Source organism: Cynocephalus volans, chromosome 2 (genome assembly GCF_027409185.1).
Source record: "Cynocephalus volans isolate mCynVol1 chromosome 2, mCynVol1.pri, whole genome shotgun sequence".
NCBI classification, from domain to species: domain Eukaryota; kingdom Metazoa; phylum Chordata; class Mammalia; order Dermoptera; family Cynocephalidae; genus Cynocephalus; species Cynocephalus volans.
The window spans coordinates 96,725,881-96,745,185 of NC_084461.1; the positions used below are offsets into that span (position 1 = coordinate 96,725,881).

At 34.1% G+C, this 19,305-nt stretch overlaps 1 protein-coding gene across 1 annotated transcript in view; it reads right to left on the minus strand.

Annotated features, from left to right (window-relative positions):
* Window positions 1-19,305, minus strand: part of TMEM232 (transmembrane protein 232) — a 188,034-nt gene that overhangs the window by 131,514 nt on the left and 37,215 nt on the right. The window contains exon 10 of the mRNA XM_063087617.1: window positions 1,096-1,274. Within this exon, the coding sequence (XP_062943687.1) occupies window positions 1,096-1,274 (179 nt within the window). The remainder of the gene's footprint in view (window positions 1-1,095; window positions 1,275-19,305) is intronic.

Sequence of the window (19,305 nt, forward strand, 5' to 3'; positions counted from 1 at the left end):
AACAAAAGAACTTTTACATTTCCCTATATATTTTCTGTGTTTGTTTAAATAACTGAAGTTAGGGCCACCTTTGCCTGTCTCTAGTATGGTGTGTTGATATGGTTGTGTCCAGCCTTATTCCTGGTATTCCTGCCTACTGAGCTGGAGAAGGGAGGAAACACTCAAGAGCGAGGATGGGTCTCTGGATTGCTCACATCCATAAAAAGCGAAATCATATAAATACTGCATGTCCTCACTCATAAGTGGGAGCTAAGAGAGAAAAAAGGAAAGAAAGAAATACCATAGTGGTACATTGGACTTGCAGAGGGAGAGAGAGTACACCTAGGGCTACAAAGTGGAGTGGGGGGGAAAGGGGGATGGGGAGGGAGGTTGGTTATAATTGGGTAGGGGACATGGGGTATAATCACAGTTTGTGGTAATGGGTATGCTGCCAGTATGGATCTGGCCATCACATCTTGGGCATGAGTGGTGACAATCAGCTTTGTACCCCATGAATATTCATAAGTAAAAAAAAAAAGCTAAAGCATAGAAAGCCCCTTGTCTCTCCTGGATGAATTCTAACCATAGCCTGCCTCTTCTGACAGCTGTCACTATGAGGTAATGAAAGGGCCCTGTGCATCTCTTCACAGCCCATCCTAACAAGAGACCTCAAATTAGAGGTAAGTGTTATGCTCCTTAAAACATCCATTACTGATCAAGCTTCTTCACCAAATTTTCTGAAAAGAAAAAATCAGGGCTCGATATCATACTTCAGTCAATTGTGCCTACTATGTGCCTATCAGAACTTTCCACCAAGTTTGAGTTTTGTGGTGGAATTATTCCTTGGTGGAATGTATTTTTTTCCTAAATTTGTTAAATGTATTAAATTCTGTTTCCATTAGAAGCCTTTGAAGGGCCTGTTTTCAAGCCACCTCTAGAGCTCAGCCCTCTTATCTTTAAGCAAAAAATAAGTCAATGTTAAATTTTAAAAATAGTATTCTCAATTGTGAGTATTCATACTCACTGAACATGGACATTCCTTTACCCAGAGAGAAAAATGATGAGCGTGCTTTCTGACAATGGAAGGACCAATTTATTGCCCAGGTTTTACCTTACCTGAGCTACATTTATTGCATTTTGGATTCGTGCATCTGTCTCATAATCCTTTATTTTCTGTAATGTTTGCCATATTGTGTTTCTAAGTCCATCCTCTTCCCCATCTCCTTGAAGTTCCCATGACATTTTTACCAGGTTATGCACTAAGCCATAGTATCCAGTCCAGACCACTTGATCACCTGTTTAAAAAGAAACATTTGGGGGAATGTATAATTTTGTTCACCTTACTATAGTTGTGAGAAAAAGAAGAAACCCAATTTTACCAAAATTTACAATAATATTTTAAAGTCTAAAATTCTAAGCTCTGGAAATGTCTTTCCTTTCACTGATTTTACTCCTTTAATCTTAAAAAAAAATCACAGATCATTTAAAAATTTTTAACCACATGAAAAGATAAACTGCACCTAATATACCTCATAAATTTAAAAGTTAAATGAGTAAACTGTGAACTACATACTAAACACAAATCCTTAGCATTCAGATAAAAAGGAATTTGTTCAAGGCAACATGAATACTTAGGCCCCAATGATGACCCTTCAAATACATCAAAGCAACAGGAGAAAAATCACTTGCAGTTATAAAGAAAAAAAAAAAAGATATAAAACCCTATGAAACATGGTATTTGAACCAAGAAGAAAACTTTTAAAATAACGTCAAAAGCAGACAAAACTTACTGATATAATTATAGGCTAGAGGATTTTTTTAAATAACAGGGACATACATTAATTGGAATAAGGGAAAGGGAGTAATGAATGCTGAGGAGATAAAAAATATCTAAGGCACTTTTCCTTCTAAAACTTACACAGCAATTAGCAATTTATATGCATTATCAAGCTGTACTTTCAAGGTATGCATTTCCCTTTCAGAAAGGAAGAAGTTCTATTTCCTCTCTCTCTCTCAATTTTTTCTTACCAAGCTATGGTATAAAACAATACAGTCCTCAAAGGGGAAATAAACTTAAGTTAATCAAAGAGCAACATGAAGATACTGAGTATGTGTGGTGCAGATGAGAAGAACAAGAGGAACAGGAAGTTCAGAAGAGGAGGTGGAAGTGTTTAAGGCTCTGAAGTCCCATATAGCACTTTCCCCCCAAATCCTGGCGACAGCCCACATAACATTGAAAATCATCAATGCCCTTCTTAAATAAAGATATAAGCACAATCTGACAAAGTCACAATTCTCAACTTTCCCTCATTTGATCTAGTGTATCATAATACAGGCTAATAATAATAATCACTTTTATTATAATTAGCATATATAGTAGTAACAAATATGTGCCACAATTCTAGTCTTCACTGCAGTCCTGCTATGTAGATCTTTTTACATGAAGAATAATAGAATGGAACATTTCAACCTGATCTTTGTTAGAAAATTTCCTAGCATCGTGCAGCTGATGAGTGCTAGAGCAGGGAAAGGCTGGCCTAATTTTGCTCCCGGCAGTGCAGCTTCTCCAGTTCAGATGAATACTTTTCTTTCCAATCCCCACCTTCCATTTCATTCACAGGAAACGAAGAGACTGGAAGGTAGAAAAATGAAGCAGAAGAGAAGGCACGTACACATTTTAGAAATGGGAGAGGGAAGGTACACGAGTATGTCCAGCTTCCAGTCTTAAGGTACCATCTACCCTTTCTATTGCTGGTACTTTAGGGGAAAAAAGTATAAACTGCAAATAGGAAGCTACAGGTAAGCAGCTAGTTTTGTTTTTTGGAAATGTCATTTCCCCCTCATAGCAACTTTACTAGTTAAAATTGGGGTACTGCAATATTTGAAATTACATATAAATAAAAAACAAGCCTCTTTGAATGAATGGTAATTAATATCTTTTCACTAAAATTTTGGAATATAATCTTGAAGCAAAAATTTAATTTTTTAAACCATTTTCTTTGTGCAGAGTACTGACTAAGGTGAGAGAAAGATAATAATCTATGGCTTCAAGTAGCTGACAAGTCTGGGAGACTAGAATCATTTGTATGAGAAATTAGAGGGCAGCAGTTCAATGAAAGATGTCCATTGATGCAACTGGACCACAAAAGTAAGAGAACAGGGAGGGCTGGAAGTGTAAGGACAGGACCTGAAGAAGATGAGACCTTATTAAACCTTGTTCAATAGATAAATCTGGGAATAGTGTAGAGGAAGATATGGGGGAAATATTTCTGATAGGAAGATATCTAAAATAAGGTTAGAACTGAAAATAAATATTGTAATAGTTTCCCAGTCGCTCCTTCATCTTCCTGTTTTATTCCACACTGCCTCACCATTCCTGATACATACTGTGCAAAAAGTGACCTTTCTACATCTGACCATGTTGCTTCTCTACTCACAACCCAGCAAAGAATTGCCATTTGTCCCTATATAAATTGCAAATTGCATAGCCAAACAATCACAGCTCTGTCTTTCTAATATGACGTCTTTCTGGAACATATCTATCCACTTATTCATTCCCACCCCTCTTGCTAATACACTACAGATAAAACTACTTGAAATTCTAGAATGTGCACTTTATTCAGTCTTCTAGGCTTTGTATAAACTTTTGCCTTGACTTAACAGAAGTCATTCTGTCCAAAAATATATCCACACTACACCTGGCTCTTATCCATTCTTTTGCATTCTCTTCTCTAGGAAGCCTTTTCTGAGTCCCAATGGCTAGGTCGGTGCCCTGGTACTTACTATAGTACACTGTATTATATCATATTGTAATTGCATATCATACCCCTAGATACTAAACTATTGGAGGACAGGGAATCTCTTGTATTCACTCTTACATCCCTAGCACTTAACAAAGTGCCTATAACATAGTAGATCTAATTTGTAAAAATCTGTGCATTGAATGAGGGGAGTAGGTTGAGTGACCAACTATCTTCATTCACCTGGGACTGAGGGTTTCTTGGAACACAGAACTTTCAAGGACAAAACCAGGATAGTTCTGAGCAAATTGAAGAGTTGAACCAGGAGTAGAACTCCCAGCACAGAAGTAGCTATACAGAGAGGGAAGGGAGAAATAATAGTGAGGATCTCAAATTGAGCTGAGCTGGACAGTTTATATTAAAATTGTGTAAGGTAAAATAGCTAAAGATAAATGGGGTCAGATTAAATGGTAAATGTTTGAGCAAAGGAGTAATGTTATGTCTTTTCAATGTAGTGTTAAATCTACTCAAGCAATAAACCGGGAAACCAATATGGGAGTTTTACGAGGTAATCTAGGTATTTACTGTGATGAGCAGCAGGAGATTGGCAGGGAAGAGACAAACCTAAGACATTGCGGTGAATACTTCTTAGCTTTGGGGGAGGAGCAGAGAATGAAAGGAAAAGAAGAGGTAGATTTTTGAGTTAAGGAAATTACAACAATAATGAAACCACTTACAAAAATGAGAAGGTTGTGTAGAGGAGTCATTTGGGGGAGAAAAAAGATAAATGCTATTTGGAAAGTGTGCTATGGAGAAAGAGGAATCTAATTTTTAATGTGATGTAGCTTGTTTTAAAAATATGCCTAGAATGTAAGTCAAATACCAAGAGTGAAGATATTAATTTGTGAATCAGTAGCAAAAAGATAATGCTTTAATTCAAAATGAGTAAGAAAATGGTTATGAATTTTTAAGTTAATAATTCTGGAATTGTGAGCCTTGGAGAAAAAAGAGTTTTTGGACAATATTACAAATAAAACACACCATGAATTTTAACTCATTTCTAAATTTATTTACAAACTCCCAACTTCACATTAACAATAATGACTGATTAAAGTACATATGAACAACCTTCCTTTAGATATTTAAAATTATTTATTGAATAATTTTATTGAATAATTTTTATAAGGTCATAATAGTTGACCTATCAAACTGAGTATGGTTTGGTTTTCTAATCCACAAGACCAATGATAAACCCACAAAATATATTCTGGTAATTGTTTTCTCAAAAATCACAATCCCTTTTAATTCTTTTATGATTTTAAAAATGAGCTGTTCACCTGTTGATTTAAACTCCAATGAAGTACTGCTGATGAATAATATTTGCAAGGAGATTTTATTCCATCCAATTGACTGACAATTAATGATAAAAAAAAAAACTCATACAGATGGTATGTATTACAGCTGTCATAAAAAATAGACTGCATTGTAATCTGCACGTCTAGACATTTGCTGAGAAGCATGCCTACTATGAAAGTCCTCATCAAGGGACCAAGCTGTGGCATAAGACACTCTTCAGTTCTGCTTTGAGTGACCCTGTGGCAGCTATCAAAGATGTCATTTTTAATACACTGAGAAAAAAATGTGTCTGCATCTTCAGCTGAGCAGACAGCATCCTAAGAAATAAAAAAAGTCAAACCAAAACAAAGTCTTTCATAAATTCAAAAAAATTATTAAGAAACCACTGCATTTGTAATTAATATTAGGAGCCTTTCATTTTAGCAATGCTTCATTTTGGTGTTTGGACTCCCTGGTAGCCTTTATTGCCACTCTAGATAATTAGATTTCACATACTCATTGAATGTGAAATATAAAAGTTTCTACTTCCATGAATGAGTATAAATGAGTATAATCTTTACAATTTTGGAAAATATAATTTGACACCACAGAATTAAATGTGTCACTGAAAGGCAACTCGAATGTAAGATATTGTTCAAAACACTGTCTTTATGGAATGTCATGTAGCGTGGGAGGTACTATATCAATGCCAAAAAACTAATGGCTGGACAAGAACCAGTTCAGCCAGCCACAGATTTAACCACTATTTACTAAGTGAATGCTATATGCCAACCACTGACTTTTGTACCAAAGAAAAAGACAATATTACTGCTTTTAGAACACATAATTCTAGTGGATAGAGACAGATATTAAGAAGGTAAACCAAACAATATCAGTTCATGAGTGTTATGAGAATAATAGGACACGGTAATGTGACCAACAGTGACTAGAAGAAAAAATTACTATAGACAGTGACAGAAAGACCTCCATGAACTGGTAATATTCAAGCTAAGGTCTGATGGATGAAAAAAAAATTCCATCAAAGGAGCTATGCAAACCTGTTCCCAACAGTGGCGGACAGAAAATGCAAAGTCTTTGGACCTAGAATGCCTTGACAGTTTAGAAAAACAGAGCAAAGTATAAAATAAAAGGAGCACAAGATACCTGAAGGTCATGGGACAAGACTATGCTGGATAGATACGCCTTTTATGGAGGTACACTCTGAATGATCACAGCCAATTTGTGGGCCATGGAAAAGAGTATGGATTTTATTCTTAATGTAATGACAAGCTGTCATAGCATTTTTTTTCTTACTAATTTAAAACTGCAGGACATTTATTAAATATTAGTAGTCAACAATTTATTCCTCTCGACATAATAATTTTAAAATATAAGTTTTTTCCTCATATACAGTAAAATATTATTATCTGTAGCCCTCATGTTATACATTAGATCTCTAGACTTGTTCTTGCTACATACCTGCTACTTCATATAATAGCATTTTAAATAAGGAATGGAACTGACCCACTTTATCTTTCTGGCTTCTCAGTGGAAAGTAGATCTTACAAAGTATAAAAGGAAAACAGGGTGATGTTTAACTTTTTTGTAGTAATCTAGAAGGAAAAGGATGATGGCTTAGACTTGGGACATATGCACTAACTAAATAACTAACCATGCCCAAAGAGAGGGTTGGTCTTTGCTCTTTATGGAAGGTGACTTCATAGGTTTTGGAATGTCCTGCCTGATAAAATTCTTTGTTTACCTGGGGTCTTTGGGCCATGTCAATAGTCTGTGCTAAAGACGTGATTTCTGGTGGGGTGGTTTGGGCTACATGGTATCAGCTCAGCCTCTGGCAGAGCCAGAGACTGGAGTCAGCAGTCAATCAAATATATGTGACTGAGCTTCAATAAAAAAATATGAATACCAAAACTTGGGTAAGCTTCCATAGTTGACTATACTCTATGTATATTGTCAGACACTTGCTAGGAGAAGTCAATGCTCTCCACATAACTCCACTGAAAGAGGACAGTGGGAAGCTCTGGGCTTCAAACTCTCTTGGATTCTGCTCTGTGTACCTATGTGTCTTCCCTTGGCTGATTTAAATCTGTATCCTTTCACAGTAATAAACCAAGACTATTAGTAAAATGGCTTTGGTAATTTCTGTGAGTCCTTCTAGCAACTTACTAAATGTGAGGGCTGGCTTAGGGATCTCCAGACTTGCAGATGGAATCATAAGAGAAGGTGGTTCCAGGGCCCCCCAAACTTACGGTTGGTGTGAAAAGAGAGGATGGCTTTGAGGACTCCTGAACTTCACAGGAGATAACAATAAAGATAGAGAGGGGTAGAAAAATTTGAGATATACCTTGGATGCACTGTACAATGAACAGAAATTCGAGGGCACTCTTTATTTTCAGAATGCTCTTATACTAATAATAATGATACTGATGATGCTATATCTGTCACTATATAGGTACATTATGCATTTATATATAAATATTGGTTAAAGAGTTCTTTTGCATATATCATCATATCTGACCATTATCCAATAGGATATCCAACAGAATAAACTGAAAAGAATTGAGGTATTACTAATATGTCCATATTTTGTTGCAGGTAATATGGAAAACTAGAAAAAAAAAGTCAGCTGAATCTTTTATTAGAAAGTGGTAGTTGACTGAAATATGATGGCAAGTAGGATGCCATAATGTAGATGAATAATTATGGAACTGAGTGGAACTTGCTTTACTTAAAATTTCATAATCTTTTCCAATAGTAAATTATGGAAATCTGTTAATCAAAAATAATTATCTTCTGGAGTTATAACTGGGAACCAAGGATGAAAGTAGTTCACTTTCCTTTGAAGAACAACTGTGATTCTTATAAATAAACTAAAGAAATATCAGGCTTCTGATTCCTGGATTTACAAATTCAACTAAGCTAAATTCATACCACCAAGAGATACGGACTATTTCAGTGGAAGTAGATAATTCTCACAGGTTTTTAGATTCCAGGCACAACAAAGGAATAAAGAAAAAGAAGAAGAAAACAACAAAGATGCTCTTGGAAACTAAAAAAGAGAGTGATAATTTTATCACTTGAAAGTGCATTATGTTACATGCAAAAACTCATTTAAACCATAATCTTGAAGAAACTAAGATTCTGAGACATATTGCAAGTTGCCTGAAATCATCTAGAGCTTGAAAACTGAGCTGTGACTCATCTCAAATTTCTGACATTGAAAATTTCTGATAGCAAATCTCTTCTAGAGCACATTTCTTCACTTATGATTGCCTCCCTTGGCACCATTTTGATGTTATTTTCCCTCCTCTTCTTACCTAAATCTCTCATTCTTTATCTCATTTGGAGACTTTTATTACTTTCAATCAGTAGCTACTTACGGATACTTTAAAGTGGAATAAGATTGGTGATGTCAGCAAGATGGTAGAATAGGAAGGGCTGGACTCTCCTCCCCCTCTGTCTCCAATGGATACACTGATTCAACAGAAACACATGGATCAATTCCCATTGTGAAAAATCCAGTAACAAGAAAAAAGACTCCTGAACCATGGGTGAGCATGCATTTATCCACAACAAAACCAGTAGGAACAGCAGAAACACCCTCATGCCATAATCCCTACCCTCAGCACAGCACCATACAATTAATAGGGAACAAACTGTAGAAGAGAGAACACTTTCAAACTCATTTTATGAAGCCAGCACTACTCTGTTATGGAAGCCAGACAAAGACACCACAAGAAAAAAAAGTTAGGTGTCAATATCCCTGATGAGCATAGATGCCAAAATTCTCAACAAAATGCTAGCAAACCAAATGCAACAGCACATTAAAAGGATCATACACCATGACTAGGTGGGATTTATCCCTGGGATGCAAGATGGCTCAACATACAAAAATCAACTAATGTGATACACATATTAACAGAATGAAGGTCAAAAATCACATAATCATCTTAATAGGTGCAGAAAGCATGTTTGATATAATTCAACACCCTTTCATGATAAAATACCTCAACAGACCAAGAATAGAAGTAAATCACCTCAACATAATAAAGGCCATGTATGAAAAGCTCACAGCTACTATATTGAACTGTGAAAAACTCAAAGCTTTTCCATTAAGATCAGGAGCAAGACAAAGATGCCCACTCTGACAATTTCTATTTAACACAGTACTAGAAGTCCTAGCCGGAGCAATTAGACAAGAAAAAGAAACAAAAGGCAGTAAAAAAGAAAGAAAGAAGTAAAATTATCTCTGTTTGCAGATGACATAATCTTACATGGAAAAAATCCTAAAGACTTCACACATACACAAAATAACTTTCAGAACCAATAAATTCAGTAAATTTTCAGTATACAAAATAAACATTCAAAAACATGCTTAGTTTCTATTCACTAATAATGAACGACATGAAAAAGAAATTAGAAAAGCAATCACATTTACAATAGCATCAAAAAGAAAATTCTTGGGAATAAACTTAACCAAGGAAGTGAAAGAGTTGTTACTGAAAGCTATAAAACATTGATGAAAGAAACTAAAGCAAACACAAATAAATGGAAAGACATCCCAAGTTCATGAATTGGAAGCCTTAGTATTTTGAAAATGTTCATACTACCTAAAGTAATCTGCAGAGTCAATGCTATCCCCATCAAAACTGCAATGACATTTATACAGAAATAGAAAAAAATAAACAAACAACCAAAAACAATTCTTAAATTAATATGGAACTTCAAAAGACCCCAACTAGCCAAAACAATTTTGAAAAAGAAGAAGAGCTAGAGGGATCACACTTTCTGATGTCAAAATATATCACAAAGCTACTGAAATTAAAACAGTACGGTACTGGCCTAAATACTGACATGTAGACCAATGAAACAGAATAGAGAGCCCAGAAATAATTCCACAGATATATGGCCAACTGATCTTGGACAAGAATGCTAAGAATATACAATGGAGAAAAAATAATCTATTCAATAAATGGTATTGGGATAACTGGATATCCACATGTAAAAAAAATAAAATTAGACCATTATCTTACATCATACACAAAAATCAACTCAAACTGAATTAAATGCATCATATGATCTGAAACTAAAACTCATAGAAGAAAACATGGGGGGAAAGCTTCCTGACATTACTTTTGACAATGATTTCATAGGCACCAAAAGCACAGGCAACAAAAACAAAAATAAGCAAACTGCACTGCATCAAACTAAAAAGCTCTGAACAGCAAAGGAGAATATGTTTACAAACCATATAAATGATAAGATGTTAATCTCCAAAATATATTTTATTAAAAAACCTTACAACTCAATAGAAAAACAAAGACAAAGAAACAAAAAACTCTAATAACCTGCTTTAAAAATGGGCAAAGAACTTAAATTGATGTTTCTCCAAAGAAGACATACACATGGCCAACAGGTACGTGAAAAAATGCTTAACATCAGTAATGACAGAAATGCAAACCAAACCACAATGTGCTCACCTCACACCTGTTAGAATGGCTATTATCAAAATAAATAAATAAATAAATAAAGTATTGGCTAGGTTGTGAAGAAATTGGAATTGTTGTACACTGTTGGGGGGAATGCAAAAATGGTGAAGGTGCTACAAAAAACAGTTTGAAGCTTCCTCAAAAAATAAAAAATAGAACTGCATATGATTTAGAAATACCACTTCTGAATACTTATTAAAAGGAATTAAAATCAGGATCTCAAAGAGATATTACCATTCTCATATTCACTGTAGCACTACTCATAATGGCCAAGATGTAGAAACAACCTAAATGTCTGTTGACACATGAACGGATAAAGAAAACATGATGTGTATGTGTGTTTATGTGTTTGTATGTTTATGTGTTTGTGTGTGTGTATGTGTGTGTGTGTAAAAATATATGAATTGTATTCACCCTTGAAATAAAAAGAAAATCTTGCAGTATGCCACAACAGGGATGAACTTTGAGGACATTATGCTAGGTGAAATAAGCCAGTTACAGAAGGGGAAATACTACATGAATCTACTTATATGAACTATCTACAATAGTTAAATTCATAGAAGCAGAGAATAGAATGGTGGTTACCAGGGGTTAGGAGAGGCAGAATGGGGAAGTTGCTAATTAACTGGTATAAAATTTCAGTTATACAAGACGAACAAGTTCTAGAAATCTTCTCTACAACATTATACCTATAGGTAACAATACCATATTATACACCTAAAAATCTATTAAAAGAGTAGTTCTCAAATTAAGTGTTCCTACAAAATAAAGTAGTTTTTTTTTAAAAAAAAAAAAAGAATATAATGATTATTAAAGAATAATTACTAAAAATGTGGTAATGTGAAAAAATATATATGTGTATATGTAAATAATATTTACACAATGCATAAACACCAAAAGATTGAAGTAACAATTCACCCCAAATAATATCACCCCTTAATAAATAACTGGACCAAATGCAGAAATACTGTGTTAGAGTAAATCAGTGATTCCTCCGTCTGTGACCACAGTGATCAGCTTACTCTTGATGGATGGGAGGGGAGAAGAGTAGAGTAACATTAGGGTATTAGTGTTCATTGCTGGACCAGATTAAATAATAGAAAAAAAATCATCCTGAAGCACACTGGAGGATCTTAATATAACTCTGACTGGTGTAACAAAGGAATTTATAAGTGCCTAGTGAGTTATTTTCATTAATTTATATACATCAGCTGCTTAATTAATTTGGGCAGGAATCTATCTTATTTTTTTCTTCTCTGCTAAGATAATTACAAAAATTGATTTTTAAAATGGCATGTTGGAATGTACTTGAGCACCATAAATACTTTAGAAATATTGCATTATTTCTAGTTCATGGGCCTTTTTCCTCTGTGTTCAGCTACGGATGGATTTTAGACCATTGGATCAAATAGGATACTTCATATTGTTTATGCTTCAAAATGTGAGGAATATTCCCATAAGATTCTCATCTCCCTTATCATGAGTAGGTAAGATCTTTACATGGTGAAAACCTTTTGATTGAATAGTCCAGCATGTTATTTTAGCCTGTTCCAACAACAACAAAAAAATAGCAATCATACCAAGGAATGAACAAGATAGTAGGAACCTTCCAGTTTAAACATATATGAGCTAGATTAAGTTTCATTTGTAGGAATTACAGCATAACTTTTTGAGAAGAGTAGTAACATTTCAAAAATCATGGTAATCCTTTATTCTGGTTATTTGGGACTTTATGAAGATCCTCAAGTAAATATAGAAGACTAATAACACCCTGAAGTAACTCATGTAAAGAAAAAGGAAAGCATCCTTCTGCAGCCTAGAGATTGGACCAACTATCTCGAACTGGACTCCACATGCATTTTCTCAGAGAAGTTTGCTGGTTTGGGAAAAAGTGTTTAATATTCCAAACCATCCACTTATAGGTCAACTTGTGACATGCAATCTAGTCATAGGGAAGGAGGGTAGTGGAGAAAAAAAGATATAGGTCAAGTTAGGACTTAGGCTTGGTCCAATTATGACCATCTAGCAAGTTTAGAAAATACATTGAAAGCTGAGGATGACAATAGTAATGACAAGTGATATTTCTTTTATTATCACTATTATTATTATCTGTATTTTGGAATGTATGTGTGTGTGTATAAATATATATATATGTGTGTGTAAATATATATATATATTTCCTAACTGTAACTTTTTCTTTTTTTTCTGCGCAGATATTGTACAACTTTGTGTAGTTGAATTTTTCAATCATGTCTTTTATCATTTGTGATTTCTTTGTTTTGTTTATGAAACCCTCTCTTGCTTGAAGGTCATAATGGTACTTTCTTCTAATTATTTTAAAGGTATAATTCATGAGAATTTTTTTAAACTTATTATGTAGGGTTATTGTGTGTGGTACTGAAATAACTTTCAAAAAGTCAAATGAATAATTGATAATCAAAACACTATTGATGATCCATTCTTTCCTTCATTGGTTTAAAATGCTGCATTTATCAAATGTCAGCATACACAGCATATTTCCATATACCACCTCACCCATACACATGCAATTACACACACAAATGTGTAAGAATTTTTTTTTTACATCAAAAATATTCTTAATATGATGATGACACAGAGAGCCAAAAGCCTTAGCCACTTAGCAATGTGTCCCTTAAGGATGGAGCATGTCAACACGACAGCCCAGCAAGGAAAGACTTTCACATCCTATTTGGTAGACTTTTTACAAAAATAATAAACCATAAGCCACAGAGGTAATCAGAAGTAGTGTTTATTTTATTCCTCATAATTTAGATATAAATTTCTTAATACTATAGCCCAAGGCTCAGATGCATTAGGATTAAGCCTAAAATTACCACATTCTTGAAAGAACACAGTAATTGAACTTTGTGTGTTATTTTATTTCAAAAACCAACCAAGAAAATAAAAGCTTGGAGAAAATAAAAAAGTAACACAACCTTGGTGGGAAAGGTGTAATGTTATTAAAAGAGAAATAGAAAAAATGGTATTAGGCAAGTGTAACTAGAATAATTCAGTATCCAAAATAATGACAATTCACCTATTTTAAATGATAAGGGCAGAATTTGTTAATATTTCAGTGAATCAGCATAATGGGGCTTTATATATATACACACACACTATATATTCAAGTTGAAACAAAATTAGCACAAAAGATACCAGGTGAATATGCAAATAAAATAATATACTTTACAAGAATTTGATGAATGCTATGAAACACTAATATTGGACTTTCATAAATATCAAGCATATACAAAGTGTCTGTGATATATGATATGTTATCAAATAAGATGGTAAGTTTCAAATGTGTAAATACTGTGGCTATTCAGATTGCTAATACTGTGAGTATTAAAACTTGTAGATGATAAAATGTATTACTAAGTTCTGTTAGTATGGTGTGCTGATGGCACAACCTGCCATCTTTTGTAATCATTACAGGAAGGTCATTACTGTAGTTAGTTGCCTATCCACCAGCCATACCCTGCCCCTCCTTGAAAATAGAATCCTGATTTATACCCAGATCCTGGGAATGAATTCTCATGGGTCAGAACAAATGCCTCCCTCTACACCAGACATGTACTCTTCCAAGTTTCTTCATAGCTAATGGTGACCAGTGTATCTAGTCCTGTCAATTCCACACGAGGAGCAGTCTTCTGGGTTGCTTCTGGAAAATATTTTATTTTATGATAAGATGGACAGACTCTAAGAGAGAGCCAGTATCATTCCTTGTCTTTCTTGTCTTAGCCTTACAATGCTATGTGTCTGTGAAGTATGGAGCTAAAAAAACATTTTTGAATAATGAGGCAACACACATAGGAATGAAAATCCAATATCCTGAGAAGTCAGAGTAGAAAGATGTAAAAAGAGAAGATTTTGATGACATCCTTGTGTGACAAAAATAGTCTTCTTGTCACTTATTAAGCAATATAATAATACTATAAATAGTTTACCTCCTGATTTGTGTGCTGTATGTTTACCCCAGTCTAATGCAAAAACAAGATGGGTGAGGAAAGAATAAAATTATAAGACAACTGCCGTCTAAGCATTGGGCTGTTAAAAGAAACCCAAAAGCCTGGCATCATATAACAGAGATTATTAAGAAGAGAATTAACTACTTACCAAACTAATCAACAAATTTCTACCCTTAGATGTGTCAATCAACAAGGCATGTGAAGAAGTGATGAGTGAGATGACTAAATTCTAACTCCAAATTTTGAAATAAGAGTGATAGATGAAGGAAGAGACCCCCAATATGACTGAAGTTGGAATGTGTTAAATGTCATAGAAGGGAGTAAATGGACTTATTTGTGCCTGCCAAATAAAATCAATCTAGCTCTCAGATGCATTAGAAACTCCAAATTAAAGCACCACAAATAGCATATGTATGTATTATTTATTTTTTTGTTGAGATGTAACTGAATGTACATATCTGTGGGGTACCACATTGAATATCAATACCTGTGTGCAGTATGTGATGCTCAAATCAGAATAATTAGTATATTCAACATTATACAATGTAATCATTTTTTGTGGACCTTTACCAATTTCTCATATACCCTACCCTCTCCCTCCCACTTTCCCACCTCTGGTAACCTTAGTTCTGTTCTCTCCTTTTGAAAGTTCAACATATTACTAAGATTGTTATATCTTTCCTTCTTTGTTTTTAATTAGTTAATTTTTTTTTTTTTTTTTGGTCCTACTTCTGAGTGAGGACATGCAGTATTTCTCTTTCTGTGCCTGGCTTACTTCATTTAACATGATTTTCTCTAAGTTCATCCATGGTGCTGCAAATGGCAGATTTTTATTCCTTTTTATGGCTGAGTAGTATTCCATTGTGTATTGTGTATATATACCACATTTTTCTTATCCAGTCAACTGTCAATGGACATTTAGGTTGATTCCAACTTTTCGCTGTTGTAAATATAGCTGTGATAAACATGGGAGTGCAGATGTCCCTTCAAAACGATGATTTCTACTCCTTTGGGCATATACCCAACAATGGAATTGCTGGATCACATGGCAGTATTATTTGTAATTTGAGGAAACTCCATACTGCTATCCATAATGGCCGCACTAGTTTACAGTCCTACAAACAGTGTAGGAAGGTTCTCCTTTTTTTTTCTGCATCCTCATCAGCATTTGTTATTCTGTCTTTTTGATGATAGCCAGTCTAACTGGAGTGAGATATTTCAATGTGGTTTTGATTCGCATTTCTCTGATGCTGAGTGATGTTGAGCATTTTTTCATGTGTCTGTTGGCCATTTGTATGTCTTCCTTTGAGAAATGCCTATTCAGCTCCTTTGCACATGTTTTAATCAGGTTGCTTGTTTTTTATTGTTAAGTTGTTTGAGTTCCTGTTTGTTCAGGATATTAATCCCTTGTTGGATGCCCTAATCCTTTGAAAATAGTTTTCAGTGTCTATAGCTAATTAAATAGGCCTCAGCAATTTAACTTCTGTTTTTCAAAGGAGTGAGTGTAAGATTTTTTGAAGTTGTTTAAGTAGACCCAGAACAATACCAATAAAATGTATTTTATAAAGTTGGTGAGAATGTAATGTTAATAAGAATAATGTACTGTGGGGAGACTCTTGTGACCCAAGCACTAACACAGTGAACAATGGGCAATGAAGCACAGTAAGCAATAAAGACAATTTTCTAGATTCCTGCAAGGATAAGGGGTTCACCCTACTTTTGCCAAATGGATCTCCCATTTACTTCTGGAGCACCACAAATTCATTCACTTCTAGCTCATGCAGTTTAAGAAAAGCAAATCTTGCCCTACTTTCCAGGAGCTGCACATGACCTATGCCCAAACCAGTCAATGTGTCACATTCTCATATGTTTCAGGGGTAAGCAAATAGCTCAATTACACCACTGAGTTGGGATGATTCTTTCTGGGATTTCTGGGAAACGGAGTTTCCTGGTTTTATCATTGGACTTGAATTTAAGAGGATATAGAGGCTGAAGGTGACTTGTGGCATGTTGCTATATCATTGAATCTAAGAGTAAAGCCACTAAAGCTAAGGCAGAGCTGGGAGTAGAGTAAAACAAAGTAATAATATCAATACCTGAGCTCAAAATTCAGCTGTGCATAAACCCAGTTCTAGCAAAAGACTATTCAGTTATACGAGCCAGTAAGTATTGTTTGTTCAATGTAATTTTTTTCTTTTTTTTATTGAAACATAATTGATTGTACATATCCACGGTACTACATTGAATATCAATACCTGTGTGCAATATGTGCTCAAATTAGGATAATTAGCATACTCAAAATTATACAATGTAATAATTTTCTGTGTCCCTTTACCAAATATCCCTTAGATTAAGCTATATGGTGTCAAGTTTTCTATCTTCATAAAGTGTTGGGCTCTTGTTAATACAGAGGAGTCTGCAAAGCCAATTTTTGATTTCCAGAGTTTCTACAGCCAAAAAGCTGAATATAACTTTGTTTTTTCTGTTCTGTAAGTTACATAACAAATTCTTGCTGGATCATCTATTTTGATCCTTCTACAAAGAAATTCTACAGAAGTTCTACTCTTTGCTCTAACCAGTAGTCACCTATTTTGGATCAGCATACTATATCCAAGAAGTCCAAGTCCCAAGCTCATGAATGAAACATGAAGAAAACTACACCAAAGTGTATCATAATCAAGTTGCCCAAAATCAATAACAAAGAGAAAATCTTAAAATCAACCAAGGAAAAAAAGAGAAGCTACATAAAGAACACAGATAAGAATGACGTTTGATTTGTTAAAACAGCATTGCTATGGTGCTGAAAGAAAAAAAAATACAAAGTTGTCAGCTAAGGATTGTATACCCAACAAAAATATTCTTCAAAAAGGAAGGTGAAATTACGACTTTTTCAAATACACAAAGCTGAAAGTATTCATCACTAGCAGAACCATCTTATAGGATATGTTAAAGGAAGTCCTTCAAGGGGAAGAAAAATAAAACACGGAAATTTGAATCTACATAAGGAATAAAGATCACCAGAAATAGCAACTACATGGGTAATTATATGAGATTTTTTTCTTATTTTTTAAAACTTTTTATTAAAGAAGATATGCGAAACAAGCACATGAAAAGATAGTCAACACTATTAGTCATCAGAGGGACAAAAATTAAATTCATGAGGAGAAACCACCTATATACTTATTATAATGACTTTACTTTTAAAAAATGACTATACCAAGTTTTGGCAAGGATGTGAAAGAATGAAATGAGACTAGCTATATATCTCTACTCAAAATGTAAAATTGTGGAATCACTTTGGAAACAGTTTTGCAGTTTGCAGATATGTTAAACTTATACTCACTGTGTGATCTAGCTATTCTACACCTAGCTATTTACCTAAAAGAAATGAAAGCATGCTTCCATGCACAGACTTGTACATGAATGTTCATAGCAGCTTTTTTCATAATTCCCAAATATCCATCAACAGGTGAGTGGATAAACCAACTGTGGCATATCTATATGGTGGAATATTACTGAGCCAAAAAAAAAAAAAAAAAAAAAAGGAATGAACTATTGATACACCTTAGAACATTGATGGAATCTCAAAATAATTATGCTGAGTAAAAGGAGCCAGGCCATAAACCACTTATATAAATTATTTCTTTAAAATTCTAGAAAATATAAACTATTAAGACAGAAAGCGGGTTCGTGGTTATCTGGGGACAGAGTGTGATGGAGGATGGATAGAGATGAAAGAAAGGTCTACAAAGAGAAATGTGAAAATTTTCAGTGGTACATATTTTCATTATCTTTATCATGGTGATGGTTTCATGGATGTGTGTGTATATATATATATGTCAAACTGATCAAATTGTACAGTTTAATATGCACAGATACTGTATGTCAATTATACCTAACTAAAGCTATTTTTAAATTAAAAAAAAATAAACAGATACATTTGGTTAACTTCCATATATGTCTATAATATGATCAGTGGACCATACTTTTAGATTTATCAGCACAAAAAATACTACGAGTATTGCCTCAATTCTATTGCTAGCATGTATACAGATTTTTAGAAGAGTTAAATATTTTCCATGTATAAAAAACACAACCTATTACTGAATACTTTTCTGAATAACCTTTGTTAAGGTAAGAGGTATATTGAAGATTTGGGCCGACTCCATGGCTGAGCGCGGTGCGGCTGGTCACAGAAAAAAAAAAAAAAAAAGATTTAACAAAGTATCATTAAAGTTTTAATTGGTTCTCGGGTTCCAATTAACTTTCATTTACTTTTTAAAAAGAAGTTATTGCTCTGCATGATGATTTTTCCTTTGTTAAAATGAATCAAAATAAAGCATACAAAATTATTTTAAAACTGTGACATATATAAGGGTACTTCAAAAAGCTCGTGGAAAATTTTGTATTACCTTTTAATTTTATTTTTTTATCAGTGGAAGCAAAAAGCCATCCATTGCCTCTGCACTACTTGTTAATATATAAAGGGTGTCTCCTTCTAGAATCTGGAGAGATTGCCTTCTACCTCTCTATCACTGTGTCATTTAAAAAATAAAATGCTGATACCATGTAATTTGTAGAGATGGCTCTTTGATCCATACATTGTCTGGTGGTTGGTGCAATGAGATTCAGAAACTACTAGAAAGTTTGTTTATTCAATGATAAAGAATTACACAAAAGTATCAACCTTTACGAGACTATTGCTTACTGTGCATGTATCAGGGTGGCTGTATAATTTAAAATAATCAGAATTTA